Source organism: Schistocerca gregaria, chromosome 7 (assembly GCF_023897955.1).
Source record: "Schistocerca gregaria isolate iqSchGreg1 chromosome 7, iqSchGreg1.2, whole genome shotgun sequence".
Classification (NCBI taxonomy): Eukaryota; Metazoa; Arthropoda; class Insecta; order Orthoptera; family Acrididae; genus Schistocerca; species Schistocerca gregaria.
The window spans coordinates 461,485,308-461,512,438 of NC_064926.1; the positions used below are offsets into that span (position 1 = coordinate 461,485,308).

General features: G+C 40.2%; 1 protein-coding gene and 1 non-coding gene across 6 annotated transcripts in view; one reads left to right on the forward strand and one right to left on the reverse strand.

The window, feature by feature from the left end:
- The window catches only part of LOC126281418 (gastrula zinc finger protein XlCGF17.1-like), an 82,679-nt gene that overhangs the window by 45,635 nt on the left and 9,913 nt on the right, over nucleotides 1-27,131 (forward strand). For 4 of the 5 annotated variants that reach the window (XM_049980358.1, XM_049980357.1, XM_049980360.1 and 1 more), the window contains exons 4-5: nucleotides 6,453-6,496; nucleotides 13,483-13,570. In XM_049980358.1, the coding sequence (XP_049836315.1) occupies nucleotides 6,453-6,496; nucleotides 13,483-13,570 (132 nt within the window). The remainder of the gene's footprint in view (nucleotides 1-6,452; nucleotides 6,497-13,482; nucleotides 13,571-27,131) is intronic. The other variant, XM_049980361.1, reaches the window with a different exon arrangement.
- On the reverse strand, nucleotides 1,916-1,990 carry Trnat-ugu (transfer RNA threonine (anticodon UGU)). Its single transcript has one exon. It is a non-coding gene; the product is annotated as a tRNA-Thr (tRNA).

Here is a 27,131-nt window from a genome sequence, read left to right on the forward strand (position 1 = left end):
GCCACGCGGGCAGCAACGACGTGGGTGTTTCTTCGGTAATAGTTAGACAATAAGTCACACATTTCTTGGAAGGACAGAGAGGCAGGTTCCCGCAGAGGGGCTAACTGAGATAGCAGCTGATAGATCCGTGGGGAAATCCAAGATAGAAATAACAATTTACACATAGGGGCGTCAACAACGCCGAAAGCCAAGAAGTGTTACCGCAAACGCTTCTCATAATCCTCCCAGTCTGCAGCGGCCTCATCGTAAGGAGGGAATGGAGGCGGAGAAGAGGAAGACAGACGATGAGTAAGCGATGTCGACGACACCTAAATCGCAGCCGTCAGCTGTGTTTGTTGTTCAATGAGTGCTTGCATAAGCTGTTCCATGTCTGCCCCGTCACGAACACACAAATCCACAACGCAGTGAAAATATTCGACCTCGTCGCCAAAAAGTGTTATAACCTTTAATCGCCAATAATTGTGTGGATACTCAAACACTCTCTCTTAGAAACAATAGCTGGTTACATGGTAACAACTCAGTATCTCGTATTCGACTGCCGTGCCGTGACATGCGGCCGGCACCATTCATAGCTAGGTGGCGCTCCCGTGCTCAGACGAGTTGCGGAGCGCCTCTATTGCCGTTTGCGCGTACTGTTGTGGCGGCACTGTAAATGTCGTGGCACTGTCACAACAAACATAAAGTTTCAAAAATTTGTGAAATGCAGTGCTAATGATAATCAACCTGATCCTGCAATATTTGGGTTGTTGAAAGACCATAAGAGACAGGTTTTTCTTGCAATACAAATAGTGAGTCTTGTGACGCAGTCTCATCATGTTACAGAAGTAACTATCATTATGACGCTTTTGTTCATCTGTGATGATCTGATGATTCACATTTGTATACGTCACTCTGCTAGCTGTTGTACAATGCAGTGTGAAGGGTACTTTGTACCATTTCTTGCCATTCCCTTTCTTGTTCCATTCATGGATCTAGAAAAAGATAGTAAAAAATGATGGTATATGTGCCTCTGTATTCGTCCTAATTTTGACCTTATGGTCCTTATTTCACGTACCCCTTGGAGGTAACAGAATCATTCTACAGTCTCATAAATGCCAGTCCTTTAAACTTTCTCAATAACATTCCACAAAAAGATCACTTTCTTCCACGAAGTGATCCCATCTGAGCTCACAGGTCTGTAATACAATCATACCAATCGACTAAACCAGTAATAAATCTCTGAATTACTTTGATTTCTTTCTTTAACTCTACATGGAGAGGATCCAAAACACATGAGCGATACAAAACGATGAATTGCATGACTGTTCTATGTATGGTCTCCTTTAAAGGTTTGCTTCACTTTTGCAGAACCCTTCCAATAACTGTAGTCTGCATTTTAGCTCCCCTACAACTGACCTTATGTGCTCATTCCATTACACATCAATTCACAATGTTATGCATAGATATTTAATTGATAAGAACGTGTTTGAACATTACACAGCTATTTTTTCATTCCACACACATAAACCTACATCTATTCACATTCAAAGCAAGTTGCTATTCATTTTCCAAAATAGAAATTCTGCCGAGGCATGCAGTAAAAGTAAGAAATCATTGTATAATTGAAGCATTGAGTGCCAAATAGGCACGTAAGTGAGACTGAAAATATTGCTAAGCTTTTGAACAATGCTCTTTTTCAGAGATAGCAAGTACAGAAACCCCCCCCACACACACACACACACTTTTTTGCATAGCTGAATTGTTGTGGAATTACAATGTGTTGGTAGTACAGCATAACTGAGATGAAGGCTTCCCGAAAGAACTGATACCATTGATGTCCGTGCAGCTTCTCTAGAATGAAATGATAATTAAATCGAAACCTTTAGCTTCTGACAGGTGGTGTTGATATACATCGATGGGGACAGCTGAAAATGTGTGCCCCGACCGGGAGTCGAACCCGGGATCTCCTGCTTACATGGCAGACGCTCTATCCATCTGAGCCACCAAGGGCACAGAGGATAGTGCGACTGCAGGGACTTACTCTTACACGATTCCTGTTACACACACATTCCCAGCTGTCTACAACCTACATTTGTAGTATTAGGAACAATACGAATGTAGGTCGTGGACAGTTGGCAATGTGGGTCTCATGGGAAGCATTCAAGGAATAAGTCCCTGCAGTCGCACTATCCTTTGTGCCCTTGGTGGCTCAGATGGATACAGCGTGTGCCATGTAAGCAGGAGATCCCGGGTTCGAGTCCTGGTCAGGGCACACATTTTCAGCTGTCCCCATTGATGTATATCAACACCACCTGTCAGCAGCTAAGGGTTTCGAGTTAATCATCATTTCCTTGTTGACAAGTCTGGTGTGACAGTTGAAAATTGCAAAACAAAAGCTGAAGTTTCAAATTTCGCTCTGAAGAAATCGTTCACACATGAGAATCGTGCAAATGTACTTTCATTTGACCATCAGACAGACTCCCATGTGGACGACAGTAATAAGCATCCCTGCTATAGAGAAACAACTGAAAGTTTTGAAAGCAAATAGATTACCAGGTCTGGATGGAATCCCAATTTGGTATTACAAAGAGTATGCCTCTGTGCCATTGGCCCCTTACCTAACTTGCATTTATTGCTAATCTCTCGCTCAGCATAACATCCCAAACTACTGGAAAAAAGTACAGATGACTCCAGTACATAAGAAGAGTAAGAGAATGAACCTGCAAAATCACAGACCAATATTCCTAACTTCGGTTAGCTACAGAATCCTTAAACTTATTGTCAGTTTGAATATAATAAACTTTCTTGAGACTTTGTCCAAGTGTCAGCATGGTTTTAGAAAGCAACACTCAGTTTGCCCTTTTCTCACATGACATACTGTGAACGATGGATGAAGGGCAACAGGCAGATTCCATATTTCTAGATTTCCAGAAAGCATTTGACACAGTGCCCCATTGCAGGCTGTTAACGAAGGTACGGGTGTATCGAATAAGTTCACAGATATGAGAATAGCTCAAAGATTTATTAAGTAATAGAACCCAGTACATTGTCCTCGATGACGAATGTTCATGAGAGACAAGGGTATCATCAGGGAAGTGTGCTAGGACTGCTATTGTTATTTATATACATAAATTGTGTGGCAGAAAGGATAGTCAGCGATCTCCAGTTTTTTGCTGAAGATGCTGTGGTGTACAGTAAGGTGTCAAAGTTGAGTGATTGTAGGAAGATAAAAGATGACTGTGGCAAAATTTCTAGTTGGTATGATGAATGGCAGCTAGCTCTAAATGTGGAAAAACGTAAGTTAATGTGGATGAGCGGGCAGAACAAACCTGTAATCTTCGGTTACAGGATTACTAGTGTCCTGCGTGACACTGTCAAATTACTTCAATATCTGGGCATAACGTTGCAAAGCGACGTGAAATGGAATCAGCATGTGAGAACTGTGGTAAGGAAGATAAACTGTCAGGTTTGGTTTATCGGGAGAATTTTAAGAAAGAGTGGTTCACTTGTAAAGAAGACTGCATATAGGACACTGGTGTGACCTATTCGTGAGTACTGCTTGAGTGTTTGGGATCTGTACCTGGTCGGATTGAAGGAATACATTGAAGTATCTCAAAAACAGGCTGCTAGATTTATCTGTAAGTTCAAACAATATGTAAGTGTACAGAGATGCTTCAGGAACTCAAATGGGAATACCTGGAGGGAAGGATATGTTCTTTTCAAGAAACAGTACTGAGAAAATTCAGAGAACCGGGATTTGAAACTGACTGCCAAACAATTATGGTGCCACCAACACATATTGTATGTAAGGATCATGAAGATAAGATTAGAGAAATTGGGGCTCATTTAGAAGGCATATAGGCAGTTGTTTTTCTCTTGCTCTATTTGACTGGTACTGGTCATGGTACACTCTACACTCCATCATGCACCATACAGTGGTTTTCTGAGTATCTATGTAGATGGGTTGTATTGGGCAGACTGTGGGAGGGGGAGGGAGGGAGGGTTGAAGGTAAGGATTGTTGACTAGCTGAGAGGGAGATTCAGCAAGGGTACGGGGTGATGATACTAACCTGGTTTCAACCATGTCTTCTTGGTAACATCTCCGGTTTGTTGTTTCCAGACTGAAAACTTTTTGGGTATTGAACTATGTTATACAACACTGCACACAACAGAACTGTTTTTTAGTTTCACTTGGTCACACATTTATTAACTTCAATTGGCCTGTTGGATGATGGCCAGTTTCCTAATTGCATGAACTTTACTACTAGGTGGAGGATACTGACATGAAGATGTTAGCACATTCATACTTCAGCACACACGTCACAATATAAGAGCAAGAGCAGAGGGAAGATTTTTGGGTAGGAAGGCGGAGGTGCTGAGTCGCCGATAGGAACAACAGAAAGGTTGTCAAACTAAGCTTCTGGTCAAACAGGCCTTTTTCATCAGAATGAACACCATACACCCCCCCTCCCCTCCCCCCATACACACAAAGAACCACTCTCTTTAACCGCCAAAGCCAGACTTAGTCTTTACTCGAGTGGATGAGCTACATGTTCAGGCAAAACCAGGCTAGCCTACATATCCAGTGACAGGTTCAGTGACTACACTCGTCATGCACTTCCTCCTTTCATAAATGGTAGTTTATAGAAACGCGGTCAGTTGAGCACTACTTATTATTAAAACGAATATAAATTTTCAGTGTGGCCCAAGTCAAAATTCATATATGAATTGCAGTCTGGTAAACACAGCTCATACACACGACAACAAAACAAGTTCATACAATTATTTCACACAGCCATGTTATTAACAAGAGAAATGACATTGAAATGTTAATTGATCAATATGTGACAGCCGTAAGACTTTTATATCTTAAACTTGCTAGCTTGATCTAATGATCATGAATGTGCATCAAAAACTCAATTGGGTACTTTCTAGGCACCAACTTTACTACATGATGTTAGCAGATTAATTAATTAATGATGGATGTTATGCTGCCCAGAGTAATTTGGGCAACAAAATTATAATGGTAAACTTGGGAATTAAACAGGTATAATGGCGCAAAAGGGAACAGTAATTTTGATTGTATTTGAACTGTAATACCAAATATCTTTTTGGTTAATTAGTTTCCAGGAAATTAAAACAAATTACAGTAATTTAATGGTAGGTGTCAACATTTCTAAAACTACTGATAAGCTCAGCCAGAATCTCGTACTACGTACTACAGTAGTAATTTCAGTCATCCATTACTTGTAATTAATATGGTTTCCAGAAAACTAAATACACCTCTATAATCATCACAATGAAAGTTATCAACTCAATAATGCATTTGCGTGAAATATGGCCTGAATAAAATTGTGACGGACTAGGACATATACACATATATGTAATATGGATAATTGGTTTCAAAAGAAACATGTGGAAAGAAAAAAAGTGTTCATTATTAGGAATGCATGGTTCTAGTTCCGTTTGTTTCAATGGGATGAGAATTGTGGCATGTGCAAGGGGAGTTTAGTGTACATGCCACTGTATGTGACACACTTATAGAATTTTGAGACCGAAGTCTGATCAGTGCCCACTTTCAAGAAGCAGAATTTGAGTTGCTGATACACAGATACACAGGCTTAGCTTTTAGATTGAAAATAATTCCTTAGTCAGAGAGAGAGAGAGAGAGAGAGAGAGAGAGAGAGAGAGAGATGGGTTGGGGAAGGGCATGTCACTGACTGCAGGATAAATGGAACCCACCTATAGTTGTTAGAGTGTAAACTAAGATCTTTGTGTACCATCATCCTTGCTATACTTCGATATCTGGTAGGGTTTGAGTGACCTGTCTTTTCTTTTTCACACCCCCCCCCAGCCTGTGCCTCTCTCCTCCCTGATAAAGGATCTATTAGTTACTTGAGGTACACACAATGTTATTTTTCATTTCTAATGAACATCTGCTACCCAGTGCAACACACTGAGTTCTATTAGTCCAAAATTCATCCATCTAAATTTATCTTTGAAGCTATACACTTCATAGGCCTCCAGTATCATTTGTGGAATCTAGTTGCAGCAAAGAGATGGCTGGAAGACTGCAGTATCATGTATGGTGTACCCTAATATTTAAGAGGATTTTTCATTAACATTTAATGGTATATTTTGGTAGCCACAGAATGATGATAATTTCTCTCATGTTTGCATACATCTCTGTAATGAATTAAATTCAGACCATTTAGTTTTTTTGTAGTTACTGATTATCACTAGTTTAGTTCTTGTTTACATAAAATTACATCTTAGATTTATGTAGGGATTTGTTACGAGGAACTACCATTCTTTTTTTTCTATATTAAAGTGAATGGAGCTAATTTTCATTGTTACTTTCAAAGTTTTTAATACTTTTTCGGCTTTGAAGGATATTTGAAAATTTTGTGTGCTAAATTTTAAATATCACAGTATCTATATAAATTAGTAATTAAAAGTTTTCTTACTTTCAGAGACATTTCAGAACAGAAGGATGACAGTACTGGTCATGTAAAAGGTATTATCCACACTTAATCAGTAATATTAGTGCATTGAAAGCTATGTTCAAATGTGCAATATCTCAATATAATATTATTGAAAACACACACACACACACACACACACACACACACACACACACACACACACACACCGAGGGGAGGAGGGGGATGAGAGAGAGGGAGGGGGGGGGGGGTGGAATCATTTTGAATGAGAGAGTTGATGGGCCACAAAGAGGAACACAAGGAAAGGAACAGAAGTGGTAAAGGACAGCAGTACAGCATAAGAGCAGGATTACTTACATGCAGACAGTCATAGTTGCCCAATGTTCCAGAGACACAGGGGAATATTGTCCAATGTGCAAGGTAGGGGGTAGATGCTGGAGGCTCGAGGGTGCTTGGGAAGAGCATGATAGAGGGAAACCACTGAGAGACAGTGTATTTATTGTTACACTTATCTTAAAACAAACTAAAATTGATTCCACCATCCTATAACAGATTATATCATCATTTGATGTGTGATAACAAACAGCTAAAAATCCTTTTTAGTAATTGCACCCAGAAGCAGATAAAAACGACAATGCAGTCACATCAAGAGAGAATATAACTGAACTTGTGGAGAAAGCAATGTTACATAGGTATTGTCAGATAGCAGCAATCCTTTCCTCTTCAGAAGAAATGTTAGTTTGGATACTGTCATTATGTATGAGGTGAGGGCAACTTAAGGCAGAAACAAATGATATTTTTAGCCCAGTATCAAGCCTTTAGGGCTGTAGTAATGTTCATTTGTGAATCTCGTATAGATGTTTATGTAACAAGTGGAGGATTCTTACATTAACATCACAGTATATCTGTTTACTAATATTCAGGGTAGATAACTTTTAAAAAGAATTACAGCACCCTTTCAGTGAAAACGTGTTGGAAGCACATCCTTAAATGTTGCTCAAATGTAGATCTCTGCAACATACATTTTGAATAAGCTATGGTAATTGCTGAAGGCTTTTAATAGTAAACCGATTTGAGGACTTGTGCCCTATAATTGAATAGAATTGAATTGTTGAGAGTCTGCTCTCAATAAATCTAAAGTAACTATGGACAATATGACCCCACAAATGAAGAACCGAGTGGAATCTTCTTTTCTGCTGTAGGATTACTTTGTGCACAATAATTGTACATATAATATAGGGCATGGCACAAACAGAAACACTATGGACAATATGGCCCCACGAATGAAGAACCGAGTGGAATCTTCTTTTCTACTGTAGGATTACATTGTGCACAATAATTGTACATATAATATAGGGCATGTTACAAACAGAAAAACTATCACTTACTTTGTAACAATTTTTCTTACATTCTAACATCACTGATTATAAAGAACAATGTATACAAATTTAATGTGATATGTGCTCTTCAACACTATAAAAATTTCTTTTCAACCAGATAGTCTTTGAGTTTCTTTGGAAAGTTAGTGTCTTGTGCACCATCATGCAGATTTTTAGGCAGACTGCTTAGTAATTTGATGCCTTAGTACTGAGGTCCTTTTCCTAGTGCTGTCAGTCGATGGTGTATGCTTTTTATATCATTGTTCCTTTATGTGTTGTGGGTGTGTACACTAGCATTTATAATCCACTGTACCCTATCTTTTGTGATGTGTATTGTTCTCTTACACGTGTACAAAGATGTGAAAATTAAGAGGCCTTGATTTTTGAGGAAGTTTCTGCATGTTTCAGAAGTCTGTTGTCTTAAAATGAACCTTATTGCTTCTTTCCATAATATGAACCCTCTTTTTGTTTCTTGATTGTTTGAGTTCCCCTACACTGCCGCAGATGTGATGCGAAGAGTGTGGTATACAGAAGCTGTCTGTATACTGTGATAGCTGCTTCATTATGAATAAGAGGGAGATTAGTTTCATACAGACAAAATTAAATTTCTGCTCCCATTTCAGCTCATCATCATTGGTGATACCTAAGAATCAAGTGGATTCTACTTCTTCCAGCATTGTTTCACCCACCTCTAAATCCATTTGCCCAGCCCTCTCTTTGTTTCTGAATACTGGTTACATAGTCTTCTTTTAGGTTTATTACCAGTTTATTTTCCAAGAGCTATTGAGCTGTGACTTTTTCAGAAATTAATGATCTTCTCTCAAGTTCTTCAACATCTTTGTCACTTTACAGTATTGTCATGTCTTACCAAACCCTGCGACCTCTATATTTAGCATCTTTGGTTTCTAACTGGTATGAGTTCCCTAGACCTAGTATATGTATGCATACTAGTTCATGTGGATCAGAAGATAAGTATCCGACTACATGTCCAAAGATTTTTGATATCCTTTAATGCTTCTTTCAGATTAGGTAGTGGTTTGTGTGCAGGAAAAATCGAAGGTGCAGCATGGTTCAGAGATTGAATTAAATTGTGTTTTCCCATACAACTGCCTGTGTGAGTTACTTCAGCTGTTGGAGGAAGGCAAGGATACACAGTTTCCATGTCTAGTAAATCTCTGAGTTGACAGTTTTCGTCACCTTTAAATAACTTAGGCAGAGCAGCAACTGCTAAGTTGGTAGCAACTGTTCAAAGTGACAGTTTCCAGCCTCCATTTGTGCATTACAATGATGGGTGGGTCATTTTCATGCCCTCTAGTAAATATCCCTGGTAGCTGCTACCGAAGAAGTCATTTAAAAGTCATTTATAATTGTACAAGGGAGGATCGGAAACTAATGTACAATACTTTTTTTCTCCCATAGTATTGCAGCTTTAATCTTGAAATTTTGTGACAATAGAATTTGAAGTTTGCACTGCAAAGGGTATTTTGTTTTCACGTGCAGCTTTCTTTCTAAGAAAAGCCTGAACTATGAAACAAACATGGTGCGTATGTTACTGTCATCAACTTGTGAAGAGCAGTAAAGTGTAGTTCCATATTTGTGGGCCAAATGGCCTGATCCAAGTGAGTTTTACAAGGGAATGTGTGATATGTTTAGGGATTGTGTATGTGTGATGTGTGTATGGGAATGATTTTATGGACCATAGCAATGTCTCTTGGTGGTGTGCATGGTTCCAAGACGGCCATGTGAACCTTAGTGATTTGCCACATTCCCGATGGCTAGTAACAGCTGCAACCCTGCAGATTTTTAGAGCCATTGAAGCAACAATTTTGAGTGACTGGCATGTGCAACTACGAACTGTATTGCAGGACTTCAAAATTTCCTATAGTGCAATGTGTAATATTGTTCATGAAATACTGGAATTTGGTAAAGTTAGTGCTTGCTGAGTGCCTAAGAACCTGACAGGCAACAACAAGGGCTAGTAAATGATGACAAGCTTGGATCATTTAATGCAATATGCCGCAGAAGGGCATGACTCCCTGAAAGCAGTCGCCACTGGTGATGGGTTGTGGACATACCACTACACGCCCGAAACCAAGCAGAACTCTATGGAGGGGAAACATGCTAGTTCCTCAGAAAAAAAACTAAATTAAAACTAAACTCTGCCCAAACAGGTCATGAAGGCTCAACAATACCGACCAGCTGCTGTGTCATCCTCGGCTCACAGACCTCATTGGATGCAGATACAGAGGGGCATGTGGTCAGCACACTGCTCTCCCAGCCAGCTGTCAGCTTACGAGACTGAAGTCACTATTCCTTAATCAGGTAGCTCCTCAGTTTGCCTCACAAGGGAAGAGTACACCCTGTTTGTCAACAGTGCTCGGCATACTGGATGGTCACCCACCCAAGTGCTAGCCCAGCCTGACAGTGCTTAACTTTGGTGACCTGACAGGAATTGGTGTGACCACTGTGGCAAGGCCATTGGCTATGCTGGTTCCTCAGGGCGAAAAAGATTCAAAGGGACCCAGTCTGCTAGGAAAGTGCTTGTGACAGTGTTCTGGGATATGCATGATGTGTTCATTGGTGGTCTTTGCCGAACACGGGACCACTGTGAATCCTGCAGTCTACATTAAAACTCTTGTTAAGTTGCATCATGTCTTTCGTGACAAATGCAACAATGTTAAAGCTGATGCTGAAACTTCTTTATGACACTCCTCTTTGTGAGCAAATTGTCAAATTTGGGTGGGAGGTACTCCAACATCCACCATACAGTCTGGACCCTGCACGATCATATTTTCATCTGTTTCATCCAATGAAGAGATTTATGGATGAACAACACTGTGCAGCAGATGCGGAAGCAAAATCGGCAGTCTGCAGATGGCTATGCTTCAACCAAACAGACTTTTATGGACAGGGCATATTGAAACTGGTACCACAATGTTGGTGATATGTAGAAAAGTAGGTAAAACATGTAAGTTCATTTATAATTTTTTGTTACCTATTAAACTTATTGATAATAAAATCATTGTATATTACTTTTTGATCATCCCTTGTGGATCCTTACTGGCAAACTTTCACATATTTGTTGGGTCATTATTATGTCACCTGCAGACAAAAGAAAGTAAATATATTCTGTGGTGATCTTAATATTAATTTTCTGAAAGATTCAAATAAAAGGGATGACTTGGGAATGTTGCATAACACGTACAACATATGTGTGTTGTTGTTAACTACACCAGAATTACACAAGACAGCGGTACAGTAATAGAAAACATTTATTAGGTGAACACTTAGTGGTATAAGTGTTTATGTAGAAGTGAATGGCCTCACTGACTGTAATGTACAATTAGATTTACAAAACATCGTATCTGATTACAGTGCAGTGATATAATTTAAAACAGTAGAATAATTACTGAACAGACAACCGAAACACCTCTAACTTTTGTTGCATCTTTAACTTTTGTTGTAATTATAAGTTGTGTGTGGTATTGCATCAACAGTTATCACAAGATTAGTCTAATTATAACTGACCGAAATGAACTTTTTGTGCCATACATGTTTTCCTTTATTATTTGAAAGGTATCATCATTGGCAAATTTAGTCAATGCTGTGACATTTGTGTTTGTTCTGCAGTTGTTATGTGTATTGCCATTCACAGTTTCATTTGAACAGCACTGGTAAATGGACGCTCATGTACATCATGATGTTTTGGATCCAAAAGCAAAATACTTTTGCTCAATTCACCATGTTCTATCAAGTTCCTATTACCATTGGTTTGAAACTCATGTCTTCTCTTTAATAGATGCCTCATTCCATTTGAGATTTTCTATTCTTTTGCTTCTCAGTAGCTGCAAAATTTTTTGCTGTTTGGCTAAGTACCTTTGTACATGACTATGTAATAATCATCTTCCAGGATGGTGAATTATTGCTTATTTTAATGTGATACACCTCCCTTGAGTATGCTCATATCAAGTTTTGTATATAGTTTTATTCTGATAACTTTATTATGATAACTTGTAGTATGAAAATGGTTTAGAAACATCACATCATGTGCATTTCTTTATAGATTGATAATAATCAGTGGTTAAGATATCATAGGGAGTTGAAGGAATTGTCAAAAATGGGTGACTGTAATTTGTTTTAAACCTATTTATATTAACTTTATGACTCCTCCAAATAGACTATGCATCACTTTCTATGGTTCAGAGTGGAGATTTTTATTCTGGTGCAAAAGACTTTTAACACCTTATACTTCTACTACATCAGATAGGAGATTGGAAATTCCCACATATTCAAAACTAAAGTAATAGAGATCATTATTAGTAACTTCTTCTATTAAAGGACATTACCATTTTCCAGTTTAATTGTATTATGAGCACAGTCTTTTACTTCATACAGTCAGCTGATTTTGACAATTTGCAGTTTTTAGGTGCTTACTTGTAACATGTACAGCTGCCATTTAAATGTATAACTGGTGTCATAGCAGGCTTGTACAAGACTAACGATTCAGACTTGTTGATTATTTAAGGAATACAGCTCCTGTAGTGGTATATGTATATAAATTCTTTTGGTAAATTAAGTTTTCAAAATGAAACTTCCAGTGTGTCTGAAATGGTTAACTTACATTCATTGTATTGTGCCACTTTTGACACAGTGAGACATGGAGCAGAAATGCAAAATGCATGAACTACTATTGGTTGCTCAACAGGTAATGGAGAGATGCATTGTAAGAATTACTATGAGAAAAGGAAAGCAAACAAATGGATCAGGGAACAGGGGAGTGGAATACATAATTATAATTGAACTAAAAGAGGTGGAGGTAGTGAGGCCTGGTGAGATGAATCGACCGTAAATGGACTAAGGAAATTTTGTGCTGGAATACAAAAGATGTGAAGAGATGGCGATGATGGTATAGTAAAAATGGTGGTTGATCTTAGAAATCCAGCATGAGCAACATGGATAAACAATGCTGAAGACCATGATACATGGAAAAGTGCAGAGAAGACATTTATCCAGCAGTGGTGGTCAAATGGTTGATCTCTTTCTCTGACAGTATACTGACATCTTCCATGGTATAACAAATTTTGTGTATGTGATCTGTGGTAGCAGTGTTCCTTGAATTTTTATTGCAGGTACGTGTTCCCTCTCCCGGCACTGTTTTAATAATAAAATATCATGAACTAGTAGGGATATTGTTACAGAATTAATATCTATAGAGTAATTGCTTTTGGATAACAGAAGATCATTCTCTGGAAAAATCTAAAAGCATTTACATTCCACCAGAACTTTCATACAACACCTATAGACTAACTGCCATAATGGGTATTTTAACTTGCTAATTTTCCCCTCACTATATACTGAGTTGTAGTAATAGATTCATATGATGTTAATAATGAAGAATTTGCCACAAAAAGCAATGCTGTTTTAAATGCTCCCAATTTATAAGTAGATCCTAGCATCATCATACCTTTAAAGGTATGAAATAGATTCCCTCAGTTGACCAGTGAGTTCCATTAAAAAAAGATTGAAGAAGGGTGCTGTTGATTTAGCTACATACAGCATATGTTTTGTGTAATTGTGTGGTGTTTGATCTTAGTTGGGTTGTATGTTTCAACATTTTTTGTTTGTTTGTTTGTATTTTATACACCTAAAACAGATACATTTTTTTTTTATTTCTCACACAGGAAATGAAATGGAAGCACAGGGATATTTTGTGCAGGAGAATGCTGAGGGCAAGAAAGGGAGCAGTGGCGAACGCAACAGGTCTTTGCGGTGAGAATCTTTTGTAGTACAAAATGTTTGACATATTCCGAAAAAAAAGAAAAAACAAGTCTGGTTGCTCATTTAATTCTTCAGTACACTAATTTCCCTCATGACTCAGATTTTAGTAGCTATTTCTAAATTTCTAGTGCTCTTGATTATATTAAGACGGAAAAGACTAAACAAGAGAACATACATCTCCTGAAAAAACTTTTATTTAGCAACTGATATCTTTTATTGTTTGAATGTAGCATCAATAACACATTAGTAGTGCCATTGTAACTGATCAGAAAACTTGCTGAAACCATTCAGATATCTATAAAATGATCATATAAACTTTTCATAGGTAATTCAAATGCTAGGTTACAGTTTACTAAGAAAATTTATAAATTATGTGTGTGAAAGAGTTCTCAGGTGGGACATTGTTGAGTATTCATTATGCACCTACAGTCTTCGAGTTTTCCATAACAGAAATTATTAAAGTTAGTAGAAGATACGTGGGTGTGCTTGATTGGCTGGAGAGAATATCAGAAATTATGAATAAGAACGCCATGAGAAGGATTGAAACCAAATGTTCTTTTATTACTGAACTGAGGAAACACTATGTAACAAATTTTGCATCTTTGCTGGTAAACCCATATCATCATGTAAAATGTTCACTGCTATACCACTGGCATTGTAAATCAAGACCACCACTATATATAGCTGTGAAGAAGTTTCAGAACACATCAAAGGACAGCTTATGACACCAATTAATTGACTGAGTGCTAATGAGGTCAAGATTACAAGTCTCTGCCTTTATATAGGTCATTGCTTTTGCATGAGTGCATACACACTGTGACAGAATGAAGCAGAGTACTGCAGAATATCAAGATATTTCTAGAACAGAGACCAGAAACTATTCAATAATCTACACATAATCAAAGTAATTACTAAATCAAAATGCTGCATGAATGAAAAAATAAAAATGGGGTTCCAGGAAAAATGGATAGGCAAGATGAAAATAAAATTCAAATAGCGAAAGTAAACGAAGTAGGCAAAAAGTTGCATATCTATATGTAGCAGTCTTTAAGTTTTGGATCTACTTTTACTTTTTTAGTAATAAAAGTTTTGATATAATTTCGTATTTTTGAAAAGAAAGAAAATCTGCTATAATTGAAAGAACACAGAATCAATTACTGACATGTTTATTGATCACACCATGAAAATACAAGTCCAATTCACAAGCCAAAGTCCATTCCAATAAACAGTGTCCTATCAGTCTGGCCAAGCGTAGACAATGAATGATAGCAATATGCCAAAATGCTAATCCAGAATTCGGAGCATTGTTATAATTCCCGATCGTTGGCATCAGTGGCAGCGTAGCACAGGTAAGTGAGATAAACTGGCAGCAGTGACCTGGATGCTTGTTTAAAAAAGGCCGCTCATAGTATTTGAACCTGCATGACTGTAGTAGTGGCTAAAGGTGAGACTCGCTTCCATGTTGTGATGGTTGGTCCTCTGTTGGCTGTATCAAAGCTGGCCTGCCTGGCCAGCTGGCATGTCTGCCTGAAATGCTGTGGCTAATGTAGTTGTTGTTAATCTCTTTGGTAGACTGGCCGAGCACGGTGGTTTCATTGTTCAGACTATCTTGCTTCTCATATCTGGCTATGATGTGGAGTGGCAGTAACTGCACCCTTCCACCCCTATCCCTTCATGAGGGCGAGGGGGGGGGGGGAGGGGAGGGGGTGGCTACCCGGGCCCTGGTGGCAATCAAAGTTCTATGGGTTCCTGATGTGGGTAAAGTTGATTTTCTCCGGCAATCTGCGGTCGTCTCCCAGTGTTCGATCGTCCATGTCCCACAATAGCTGTTGGCTGGCTGGGGTAAGACTGTAGGGCTGAAAGTAGCGTGGGTGGAACTGCTGACAGCTCCTAGGAGGTGCAAGGACATGGTCACTGAAAGGTGGCAGAGCCATCGCTGTCTTGGGCTCTCCAGCGAAGACGGTTCCTGAGGCTGCTCAGGAGCGACCTGGCTGATGGAAGACGGCTGCTGGGAGTCGGTGAACAGTGATGGCAGGTCCTGGCAGGTCCCATAGAGGCTCCAGCAGGGGATGAGCATTGGTCGATAAAAACAAAGGACAGTGTAAGCCTGCAGGAGACATGTTGATATTGAGGATGATAAAAGATTCCGGATATGTGGAGGCCGGGTGGAAAGGACTGAGGTGCAAGGGGAGCCAGATATTGGTTGTGAGACTGGAGGTGGGAATGGTGGGTCTGTTGAGGGATGTCACCATGTCATAGGTGAAGTTGTATGGTGTGGCAGATGACTTCCTGGTCCCCCACATGGATGAAGACCTTCTGCCCCCACTGATGAATGATGGTGACCAGGAACAGGGATGACTGTTGTCCTACCCCTGTGCCCACACTGGTGTTTCTGTCCGGTACCTGCTGAATGGCAGCGCTGGTGAGTGGCCGGGCTGCAGGGTAAATGTAAGAGGATCCGGTGTTGGCATCTGTCAAGGAGCTGGACTTTTCTTGCCCCATCAGCGTGGACCTGTACAAACTCAAGAACAGATGTAGCACATCTTCAGTTGACTGTTGTTACCTATACACACAACAAAAAAAGTTTTGCATTGCCTCAGTTCTTAGAGTTCCGGAACCTGTACAGAAAACTGGAATAGAGATCAACATAAATATCATTTCTACCCTTTTTATTGCTCATGAAAACCAGAAAACCTTCAGAGGTGGTTGTCCAGATTGCTGTACACACCAGTACCTCTAATACCCAGTAGCATGCCCTCTTGCACTGATGCATGCCTGTATTCGTCATTGCATACTATCCACAAGTTCATCAAGGCACTGTTGGTCCAGATTGTCCCACTCCTCAGCGGCAATTCGGCATAGATCCCTCAGAGTGGTTGGTGGGTCACGTCGTCCATAAACAGCCCTTTTCAATGTATCCCAGGCATGTTTGATAGTGTTCATGTCTGGAGAACATGCTGGCCACTCTAGTGGAGCGATGTCGTCATCCTGAAGGAGGTCATTCACAAGATGTGCACGATGGGGGCATGAATTGTCGTCCAGGAAGATGAATGCCTCGCCAATATGCTGCCGATTTGGCTGCACTATCATTTAGAGGATGGCATTCATATATCGTACAGCCGTTATGGTGCCTTCCACGACTGCCAGTGTCGTACGTCGGCCCTACATATTGCCACCCCGAAACATCAGGGAACCTCCACCTTGCTGCACTTGTTGAACAGTGTGTCTAAGGCTTTCAGCCCAACCGGGTTTCCTCCAAACACGTCTCCGATGATTGTCTGGTAGAAAGCGTATGCCACTCATTGATGGAGATAATATGATGAGAGAATGTGATGCCAATCCTGAGTGGTCTATTTCGGCATGTTGTTGGGCCCATATGTACTGCACTGCACGGTGCTGTGGCTGCAAAGATGGATCTCACCAAGGATGTCGGGAGTGAAGTTGCGCATGATGCAGCCCATTGCGCACAGTTTGAGTCACAACACATTGTCCTGTGGCTGCATGTAAAGCCTTATTCAACATGGTGATGTTGCTGCCGTTGGTAGTAAAACTCATGTCTTGAGAAGGTGAGTAGTTTTGTCCAGAATCTTGCCATCCGGGTTGAACAGTGCGACCAGTGGCTTGTAGTCAGTGATGAGTTGAAAGGTATATCCATAGAGATAAACAAGTTGTTTTTTTTTTCTTTTTTTCCTTAGTGCCAACATGATTGCCAATTCTTCTTTCTCTATTTGCAAATTTCCCTGCTGTGCAGCATTCGATGACTTGGATGCAAAAGTGATGGGCTGTTATGATTCATCAGCATTTTTGTTACTGTGTACTGCTTCCACGCTATGGTCTGAAGCATTGGCTATGGATTTATGACTGGAGTTTTTGGAGAGTTCTGGTCTAAGGGAAGCTGTAGATGTGCCTCATCTGGGTTGATTTTGGAAAAGTCCCTGTCCTGACTTGATCTTGTGAGAAGTTCCTCCAGCCTAGGAATGGGACCTGTGTCCCCCTCCATTTGAGAGCTGACAGTCACTTTGAAGTCTCCAAAGAGCCATAAATTCCTGGATGGGTTTTTGACCACAACCAGCACCATGGTGCATTTGCTGGTGGTGATAAGTTCTGTAACATTTGACTGAGCCAACTGGTCAGTTCCTCCTTTACCTGGGCCTGAAGGGACATCGGCACCAGGCTAGCCCTATAAAAGTGCTGTTTCTCCGTTTGCTTGAGCATTATGTGAGCTTCAAAAAACTTGGCCTTTTCGAATCTGGGAGCAAAAATTTGGTGGTAGGCATTGCATAACTTGTCTGGTTCTTTAAATTGGCATTATTCTACACTTTTTACAGGATCTTGGATTGAGAAGGCAAAACTTTGAAAGGCATCTAGGGCAAATAAAGTTTCTGTGATATTACTGTTCACTAGTAAGAAAGTTATTTCTGGCCTATGTTCATGTACAAAGCCAAGACAGTGATTTGGCCCTTCCACGGAATTCGCCGTTGTTGTAGCTGACAGTTTGCCGCTGTGTGGGAGTCATCTTTCGTTATCCCAGTCCGACATTTGTTGGCTAATTGCTTCAACTGGCTACAGCACCAGCGTCCACCTGTAGCTGGATTGCCTTTTCCTTAATTGTAATGTCAATAAAAAGTTTGGCCGGTGATCATCTACTGTACTCATTCTTCGCAACATCCATGAGTATGCTTTGCTGGGGAAAAGGGGCAGTGTGTTTTTACTCTGCAGACAGATGGTATGTGCCCCTGTTGGTCTCAAATGTTGCAAAAGTTCCATTTGTCTTGGAATTAATCCTGACAATGTTTCTTAAAACAATCAGAGCATGACAGAAGTGGACCCCTGTTTCTGGACTTTGTTTTGGAGGTTCGCCACAGGTACAGAGTTTTTGCAATCTACCATTGCGGGCGAGATTGAATTGTGGCTTTTTCATCATCCTGATCCTGCATATACAGCTTTTCCAGGTCATGGTTAACTGCTGCAATGTTCTCCCATATTTCTAACTGCATTCAAAACACCATGTGATTGTGTGAATGTGAGCACCTATTCTAACACGGCTGAACATTGTGTTGGAACTGTTTATCCAGGGCTAATCAAATGATCATGTCTCACACCATGTCATCTGTGTAAGACTCTCTATGTGTGGCCATCGCAAAATGAGATTTTTTACTGAGCACATGGTGTTTGGTTGCCCACGCCCTATACGAGTGGTAGGAAACTTCATGTACTGATGAAATTCTACCCATGCCGAAACAACATGATAGTGCTGCCAACAATATGCACTGAGAAAAAGCTAATACTGAAAGCTCTGTCAATGGTGCTAATTTACCCAGAAGTATATAATTTGAGACCTGCAACATGAAAGAAAAAGTGATTTGTTGATGACTTGATCTCCTACCTTAAAAGTTGTGCAGTTCTCCTGAATATGATTTTCATACAGACCCCATTCCTCAGTGGCTTCGTCATACGAAGGAAAGAATGGTGACTGCGGCTGCTGTTGCTGTAACAGGGGATCCTGAAACTTCCTGGCAGATTAAAACTGTGTGCCAGACCGAGACTCGAACTTGGGACCTTTACCTTTTGTGGGCAAGTGCTGTACCATCTGAAATACCAAAGCATGACTCACAACCCATCTTCACAGCTTTAATTCCACCTGTACCTCATCTCCTATTTTCCAAACTCCACAGAAGCTCTCCCGGAGACCTTGCGGAGCTAGAACTTCTGGAAGAAAAGATATTGTGGAGACGGGGCTTTCCACAGCCTGGGGGATGTTTCAGAATGAAATTTTCACTCTACAGCTGTGTGTGTGCTAATACGAAACTTTCTGGCAGATTAAAACTGTGTGCCAGACTGAGACTCAAACTTGGGACCTTTACCTTCCGTGGGCAAGTGATCTATAATCTGAGCTACCCAAGCACGACTGAAGACCAATCCTCAAAGCTTTAATTCTGCCAGTACCTCATGTCCTACCTTGAAGTCCCGTCTCCTACCTTCTAATCTGCCAGGAAGTTTCATATCAGTGCACAGAGTGAAAATTTAATTCTGGAAACATCCTCCAGGCTGTGACTAAGCCATGTCTCCACAATATCCTGTCTTCCAGCAGTGCCAGTTCTGCAAGGTCTGTTGGAGAGCTTCTGTGAAGTTTGGAAGGTAGTGACAAGGTGCTTGCAGAATTAAAGCTGTGAGGACAGGTCATAAGTCCTGCTTGGGTAGCTTAGATTGTAGAGCACTTGCCTGTGAAAGGAAAAGGTCCTGAGTTTGAGTCTCAGTCTGGCACACAGTTTTAATCTGCCAGGAAGTTTCATATCAGCTTGCACTCTACTGCAGAGTGAAAATTTCATTCAGGGCATCATAATTTGCGTTTGAGCCATGATCTCCCTGTGGGCCTGTGCTTGCACCTACATCAGTTTCTTTTGCTGAGCCATCCGTTGAGTGATCACTTGAACAATATGGTCATATGCCTGAGTTGACTCCATTATTAGGCTGTGCCAGTTTCTGTGTTATGACAGAAAGAACACAAATCACATACTGACACACAGTTATTACTCACACCATAAAAATACAAGTCCAGTTCACAAAGCAAAGTCCATTCTGCTTAACAGTGTGCAGATAGTCCAGCCAAACGTAGACGGTGAATGGCACAATACACCATAATGCTAGTCCAGAATTCAGAGCATGGCCATAACTCTCTATTTTTGGTGTAAGTAGCAGCATAGCACAGCAAAGTGAGATAAACTGACAGTAGTGGCCTGCATTCTGCTTTAAATAAGGCCCCTTGTATTTGTGTTTGCATGGTGGTGGCTAAAGGCAAGACTCACTTCCAGGTCACGATTATTCGCTCTTTTTTTGGCTGTACTGAAGTCAGCCTGTCTGTCCAGGTGGTGAATTTTGCTGTCATGCTGTGGCTGTTGTTGTTGTTGTTGTTGTTAATGTTGTTGTTGTTGTTAATGTCAATCCCTTGTCAAATTGGCTGAGGTGCCAGTGTTGGACACGGTGCTGTTGCTGCTCAGACTGTCTTACTTCTCATATCCAGCTACAATGTGAAGTGGCAGTCACCGCAGTATCCATAATTTATTATGAATGCATCATAGTATAGTACTGAAAATGTCGTGTTGGGGGAGGTGGGGTGTAGAGGCATATTTCTTAGAGGAAGGAAGTGGGCAATTCAGAGTGCCTTGAACTGTTAAATTAGGAATACTCATTAGTCACATCAGTGAAAAAGAAAGGCTGTAAATAAAACATAGTCTTTGTTATGGTTCTAAATCCATTGTGCTTAGGTGTCAACTGACTGTAATTGTAGCGTAGTACAGACAACAGGGTAATACCCACTTTTGGAGACACGACTTGCATCTGTACTATATTTAAGACTCATTAATTACTTTACTGATGGACATTCATGAATGTGGTACATTTACACAGTCTAATAATAATAATAATAATAATAATAATAATAATAATTTATATATTATTATTATTATAATAGTAATAATTTATATATTATGTGCATTTGGATCATATTTATATGTTTGTATCAGACAGAGTCTTACGATTCATTTTTATAAGTTTTTAGGCAGCTCTCATTTTTTCTGCATGAATTTTCTTTCTCTCTTCAGGCTGTTTTGTTCCACTTTATTTGCAGTGCCATTCTCAGATTGTTTTTCCCAGCTGTCAGTTTTTTGTCTGTATTAGTTTTCTTATAACCCACAGTCTGATATTATTATTATTATTATTATTATTATTATTATTATTATTATTTTATTGAAAAGTTGAAGAAAAGAGCTGAAACAAGCAGTTTAATTAGCAGTAGTTGTATAGAACACAGAATGCTCTTGTTACATTGGCAGAAGGAATACTTCACCTTGTCCTGTGACTTGAGATGTCAGAGTTTGTACTGTCCGTTGTTACGACAGCAGAGCACAGGTTGCGCAACACGTACCATATTGAAACATTTAATCACAGCTTTATCAAATAAGGAGCACTTCACCTCCAAGGTCATCAAAGCACCAGCTTTCATTGTGCTGCAATGTGAAGGACGTAGTTTTAGTACTTGAATATTTTGGAAACTCCACCCCCACTAATAACTGCTGTGAACAACAGTTTTTTGATGACATTGTCCGACACTGAATTCTGCAGATTACTTATGTTTTTGGTTTAGAACAGGTTATTATATAATAAAATATATAATTATATATAACTAAATATTTTGTATTATTATAATAGGATTTAATATATAATTATTTAATTCAATATACCTTTATAACTTCACAAGATGAGCCACAGTCTAGCTCATCACTTGCCATTTATGAGCTGGATAAGAATAACCAGTGAGCATCGGTAATGGCATGCCCCAGAACACTAATATTAAATGGACTTGAGAGCGCTTTCATGGAACACTTAGAGTAAGGAGAAAGGTTATCTGTACTGATGAGTATGGTACATTTTGGCATTTCCGGATCACAGAGTGTGAACATATTTAAAATAACATGATGCAGTTCAAACCACTTTGTAAAAGGGTACTCTTCAAACAGATGGTGGAGGTGTTCTTGTGTAGGGATTACTTACACAGGATGAAACAAATTCCCAGATATGTCTGCCATCATCTTTCACCAGTGAAAAATAAAGAAACTTACTGTTTCATCATTTGCATCTACTTGTTTGCCTGTAGCATCTAGCTTATGTGCCCTGCCTCACTCCAGTTACCTGTTATCAGTCCTAATGAGTACATTTGGGACGTAATTGAATGATTTGTGCATGACACGGGTGCAGCTCTGAATAATTTGCACATGTGATTCATGGTTGAGTGGTTATGAATCAGGATGGTTTCTGTTTTTGTGTTTTATGGAGGCCATTCCATGATGCAGAGTGTTCAAAATTACAACTTGGCACCTACTTGTGCAAACAGAATAGTAGGGAGGGGGTGAGGTAATGGTTTGGGTTGCATTACTAGTTGCCAGTAGACAGTGCAGTAGGGAAGGTGCAGCTGAGGTGGAAGCTAAAGCTTGATCACATGCAAAACTTGTAAGCTCAACTAGTGAGTCTCCAAATGATCGCATTGTTGGTCCGACCAATAGTCCAACATGTCAACCATTCATTATTAAAACCACTGTGGGGTACAAGATTACATTGAAATTGCACAAGGAGGAGGAGTTTATTCTCACCTGACTTCTAAACCTTTTATCCTTTCTCTTGTCGTTATGTTAAAATTAGCTTCTTTCATCAAAACACAGCAGGATTTACACAGTTTCAAGTAATGTAGTTGCAATTGTGACAGAATCCTGAAAGTCTGTTGTTATGTAAGATGCCTTAAAAAAGAAACAAGCCAAAGATTGTAAAATGAAAACTGTCGAAAGCATCATAATGTCATTACCTTAAGAAGAATGGTTGGTTCCTATAAAGTACTGTGGTTCCAAACTTGCTGCTGGAGGGACATTTGTGTACACCCACCTGACAACAGAGCAAGCACACACACATGTTGACTGTCTGCTGCACTCAGTCATGCTGGAAACAGTGAAATGGAGGCTTCAAAAGAAAAGGAAAGCAAAAAAAGAAAAGATAAGATGTGTAGTGCATTTTCTGACAGTGGAAGGAATGTGGGGAATGGAAATTCACTCAAGAGTGAATGGAGAGTGCTGCACATCTGTTGCAAAATTAAAACATTGCACAAGCAATTCTGGGAAGGATGGATGTTTTTGGCCATTGATGCATGGTCTGGAATGACACATCACATTACCAACACCATTGTCTGACAGGTGGATGCCCTCATTACTCAAGGCCAGAAGTTATGGTAGCAGCCATCGCTGCTGGGATAGGATGGGGCATCGAAATGCAACAGGTGTGCAGTGCTCTCCGTACACTTGTACCATTCTTCAATGAATTTCCATTTCCCACATTCCTTCTGCTGTCAGGAAATGCACTACACTCCTTTGGTCTTCTTTTGAAGCCTCCATTTCGCTGTTTGCAGCAGACTGAGTGTAGTAGGTGGTCAAAGTGTGTGCGTGCTTGCTCTGTCATCATGTGGGTGTGCATCTGTGTTCCTCTAGTGACAAGTTTTGGACGTAAGTGCTCTTGTAGGGTCCTCTCCTGGTGCAGGCAACGTCATTATGATCCTTTCAGCAGTTTTCATGTTATAGCCTCTAGTTCGTTTCTTTTTGAATGCATCACATACAAGAAAAAACTGAGGACAAGTCAAGTTAATAGCTTATGAAAAATTAGGTTGTTGCAAATCCTTACTAATTCTCATTTCACTATCTATCATTAGCCCTTAAAATAATTATTTTTTTTGAATAAAAAAACCTGTAGTTTTTCATATATCATGGCAGATAAGAAAGTGTCTCATGTCAACTATGTGACAAAATACTCTCTGCTTTGCATGGTGTCATGTGCCCAAAACTTGTTTTGATATCTTGAACTGTTTACGAGATATGAGGGGTGTTATGAATATTTCATTTTCACTGTAGTGTCTGCATGCACTATTGGAAGTGAATGCACTATATACAATCCATTTTCTCGGGATTGGAGGCAGATATGGATCTCATCTCAATTTAAAATGTTAGACTGGTGTGTGTAGCATAGAAACACATAACACGAAACTCTTTTTGTGCTATCTTTTGAGCTCTTGCTCTTTTTCTAGCAAATGTACAAACATTCACTCACACAACCGCTACGTGTTTCTTTACTCCATACATCAGACCGCTATAGGTACGTGGTTTTACATACTGTTCCATCCTGGAATTTCCATTATTGCATTTAACTATGTTAGCTACTACCAGTGTACAGCATTGTATGACCTAACATTTACGTAATGCATACTCAAAAGGAACCCTATTTTCATTGCAAAGTTTTCAAATTTCATGCAGAAGCATGCTTAATATCTGCTACTGTAAACAAAATGGTAGGCAGTTCATCATAAAACTGATGAATGAGGCAATGAGATGGGAGATATTTTTTTTTCCAACCAAGTTGTGTCCCTAAATAGTTCGAGAAAGACTGTTGAACAGTAACTTCTCCAGTGGTTATTTTGCAATTGTGTACTCACAAAATAAAGAGTTTTTTGACTATTTATGTGCAATACGTTACATTTGCTTGTGTTAATGGTGAATTACCAGTCCCTGCATAAGGCGTCAATCCCGTCCCCAGCATTTCACTACAATTTTATATCATTGCAACTTTCCTGTACACAATATCATCATCCACGCAAAGCCATATTGAACTTCTGACTTTGTCTACTAGGTCATTTTAATATATTATGAAAAGTAATAGTGTTATAACACTTCCTTGAGTTTTATCCAATCACTTTCACTTCTGAAGATTTCAGTCTGTTGAGAATGACATACTGTGTTCTGTTTGCCAGACAGGTCATCATTCACAGTGTTGAGAATGGCTGTGATGTGGGGTCCGAGTGGGGTACAGCCAAGTGGGGGGTGGGGGGCGGGGGTGCCCCAGGGATTAGTGTGGGGCCACTCCTGTTCCATATAAATGATATGCTCTCTAGTATTATGTGTAGCTCTAAAATATTTCTGTTTGCTGATGACACTAGCTTGGTAGTAAACGATGTTGTGTGCAACATTGGCCGGTTTCAACTAGTGTAGCCCATGACATGAGTTCATGGCTTGTAGAAAATAAACGCTATATCACAGTAAGACACAATTTTTACAGTTTCTAACTCACAATTGAACAAAATCCCACATTTTAATTTCACAGAATGGGCATATGATCGTGAAACTGAACAGTTCAAATTTGTAGGTGTTCAGATAGATAGTAAACTGCTGTGGAAAGCCCATGTTCAAGATATTGTTCAAAGACTTAATGCTGCCAGTTTTACTATTCGAATGATATCTGAAGTGAGTGATCGTTCAACACAAAAATTAGTCTCCTTTGCTTATTTTAATTTGCTTATGTTGTATGGTATTATATTTTGAGGTAACTCTTCCCATTCTAAAAGGATATTTTTGGCTCAGGAACAGTTGGCTCGCCCAATAAGTCCTGCCCGGGACACTGCCCACATTGAGGCTGACCCCTCACCCGTGATAGAGTGGGTGATCATCTCGAGGTGTGACAGGGGGCGAAAGACATTCCGGAGGGCTGAACGGTAGTCCTCTCCAGTTTGTCTGAGGAACGGGTTTCAGGCCCTGTCTCCGGCTGATACTGATCTTTGGCCGGACATGGCTGCTTGTCCTGTTCCAGAGGTTGCCCCTCAGTCTGCAAGATCCGGGCGGTTGCAGAGGGTGAGATTACTGGCAGTTGGGAGCTCCAACATCAGGTGCATAATAGGGTGATATGGCAGCAAGAGAGAGGAAGAAAACCAATGTGCACTCCGTGTGCATACTGGGGGGAGTCATTCCAGATGTGGAAAGGTTCTTTCCGGATGCCATGAAGGGTACAGGGTGCACCCATCTGCAGGTGGTCGCTCATGCCAGCACCAATGATGTGTGTCGCTATGGATGGGAGGAAATCCTCTCTGGCTTTCGGCGGCTATCTGATTTGGTGAAGACTGCCAGTCTCGCTAGCGGGATGAAAGCAGAGCTCACCATTTGCATCATCGTCGACAGGACTGACTGGTAGAGAGCCGAGTGGAGGGTCTGAATCAGAGGCTGAGACAGTTCTGCGACCGTGTGGGCTGCAGATTCCTAGACTTGTGCCATAGTGTGGTGGGGTTTCGGGTTCCGCTGGATAGGTCAGGAGTCCACTACACGCAGCAGGTGGCTACACGGGTAGAAGGGGTTGTGTGGTGTGGACTAGGCAGCCTCAAAGGGTGTGGGGCAAAGTCAGGACATGCGGGGACCAAGCAGCAATCAGTATTGTAATTGTAAACTTTCGAAGCCGCATTGGTAAAGTACTGGAACTTCAAACGCTGATAGAAAGCACAGAAGCTGAAATCGTTATAGGTAAGGAAAGCTGGCTGAAGCCAGAGATAAATTCTGCCGAAATTTTTACAAAGACACAGACAGTGTTTAGAAAGGGTAGATTGCATGCAACTGATGGTGATGTGTTTGTCGCTGTTAGTAGTAGTTTATCCTGTAGTGAAGTAGAAGTGCATAGTTCCTGTGAATTATTATGGGTAGAGGTTACACTCAACAACTGAGCTAGGTTAATAATTGGCTCCTTTTACCGACCTCCCGACTCAGCAGCATTAGTGGCAGAACAACTGAGAAAAAATCTGGAATACATTTCACATAAATTTTCTCAGCATGTTATAGTCTTAGGTGGAGATTTCAGTTTACCAGATATAGACTGGGACACTCAGATGTTTAGGATGGGTGGAAGGGACAGATCATCAAGTGATATTATACTGAGTGCACTATCCGAAAATTACCTCTAGCAATTAAACAGAGAACCGACTCGTGGAGATAACATCTTGGACCTACTGATAACAAACAGACCCGAACTTTTCGACTCTGTAAGTGCAGAACAGGGAATCAGTGAACATAAGGCTGTTGCAGCATACCTGAATACGGAAGTAAATAGGAATATATAAAAGGGGAAGGAGGTTTAACTGTTTAGCAAGAGTAATAGAAGGCAGATTACAGACTACCTAACAGATCAAAATGAAAATTTCTGTTCCGAC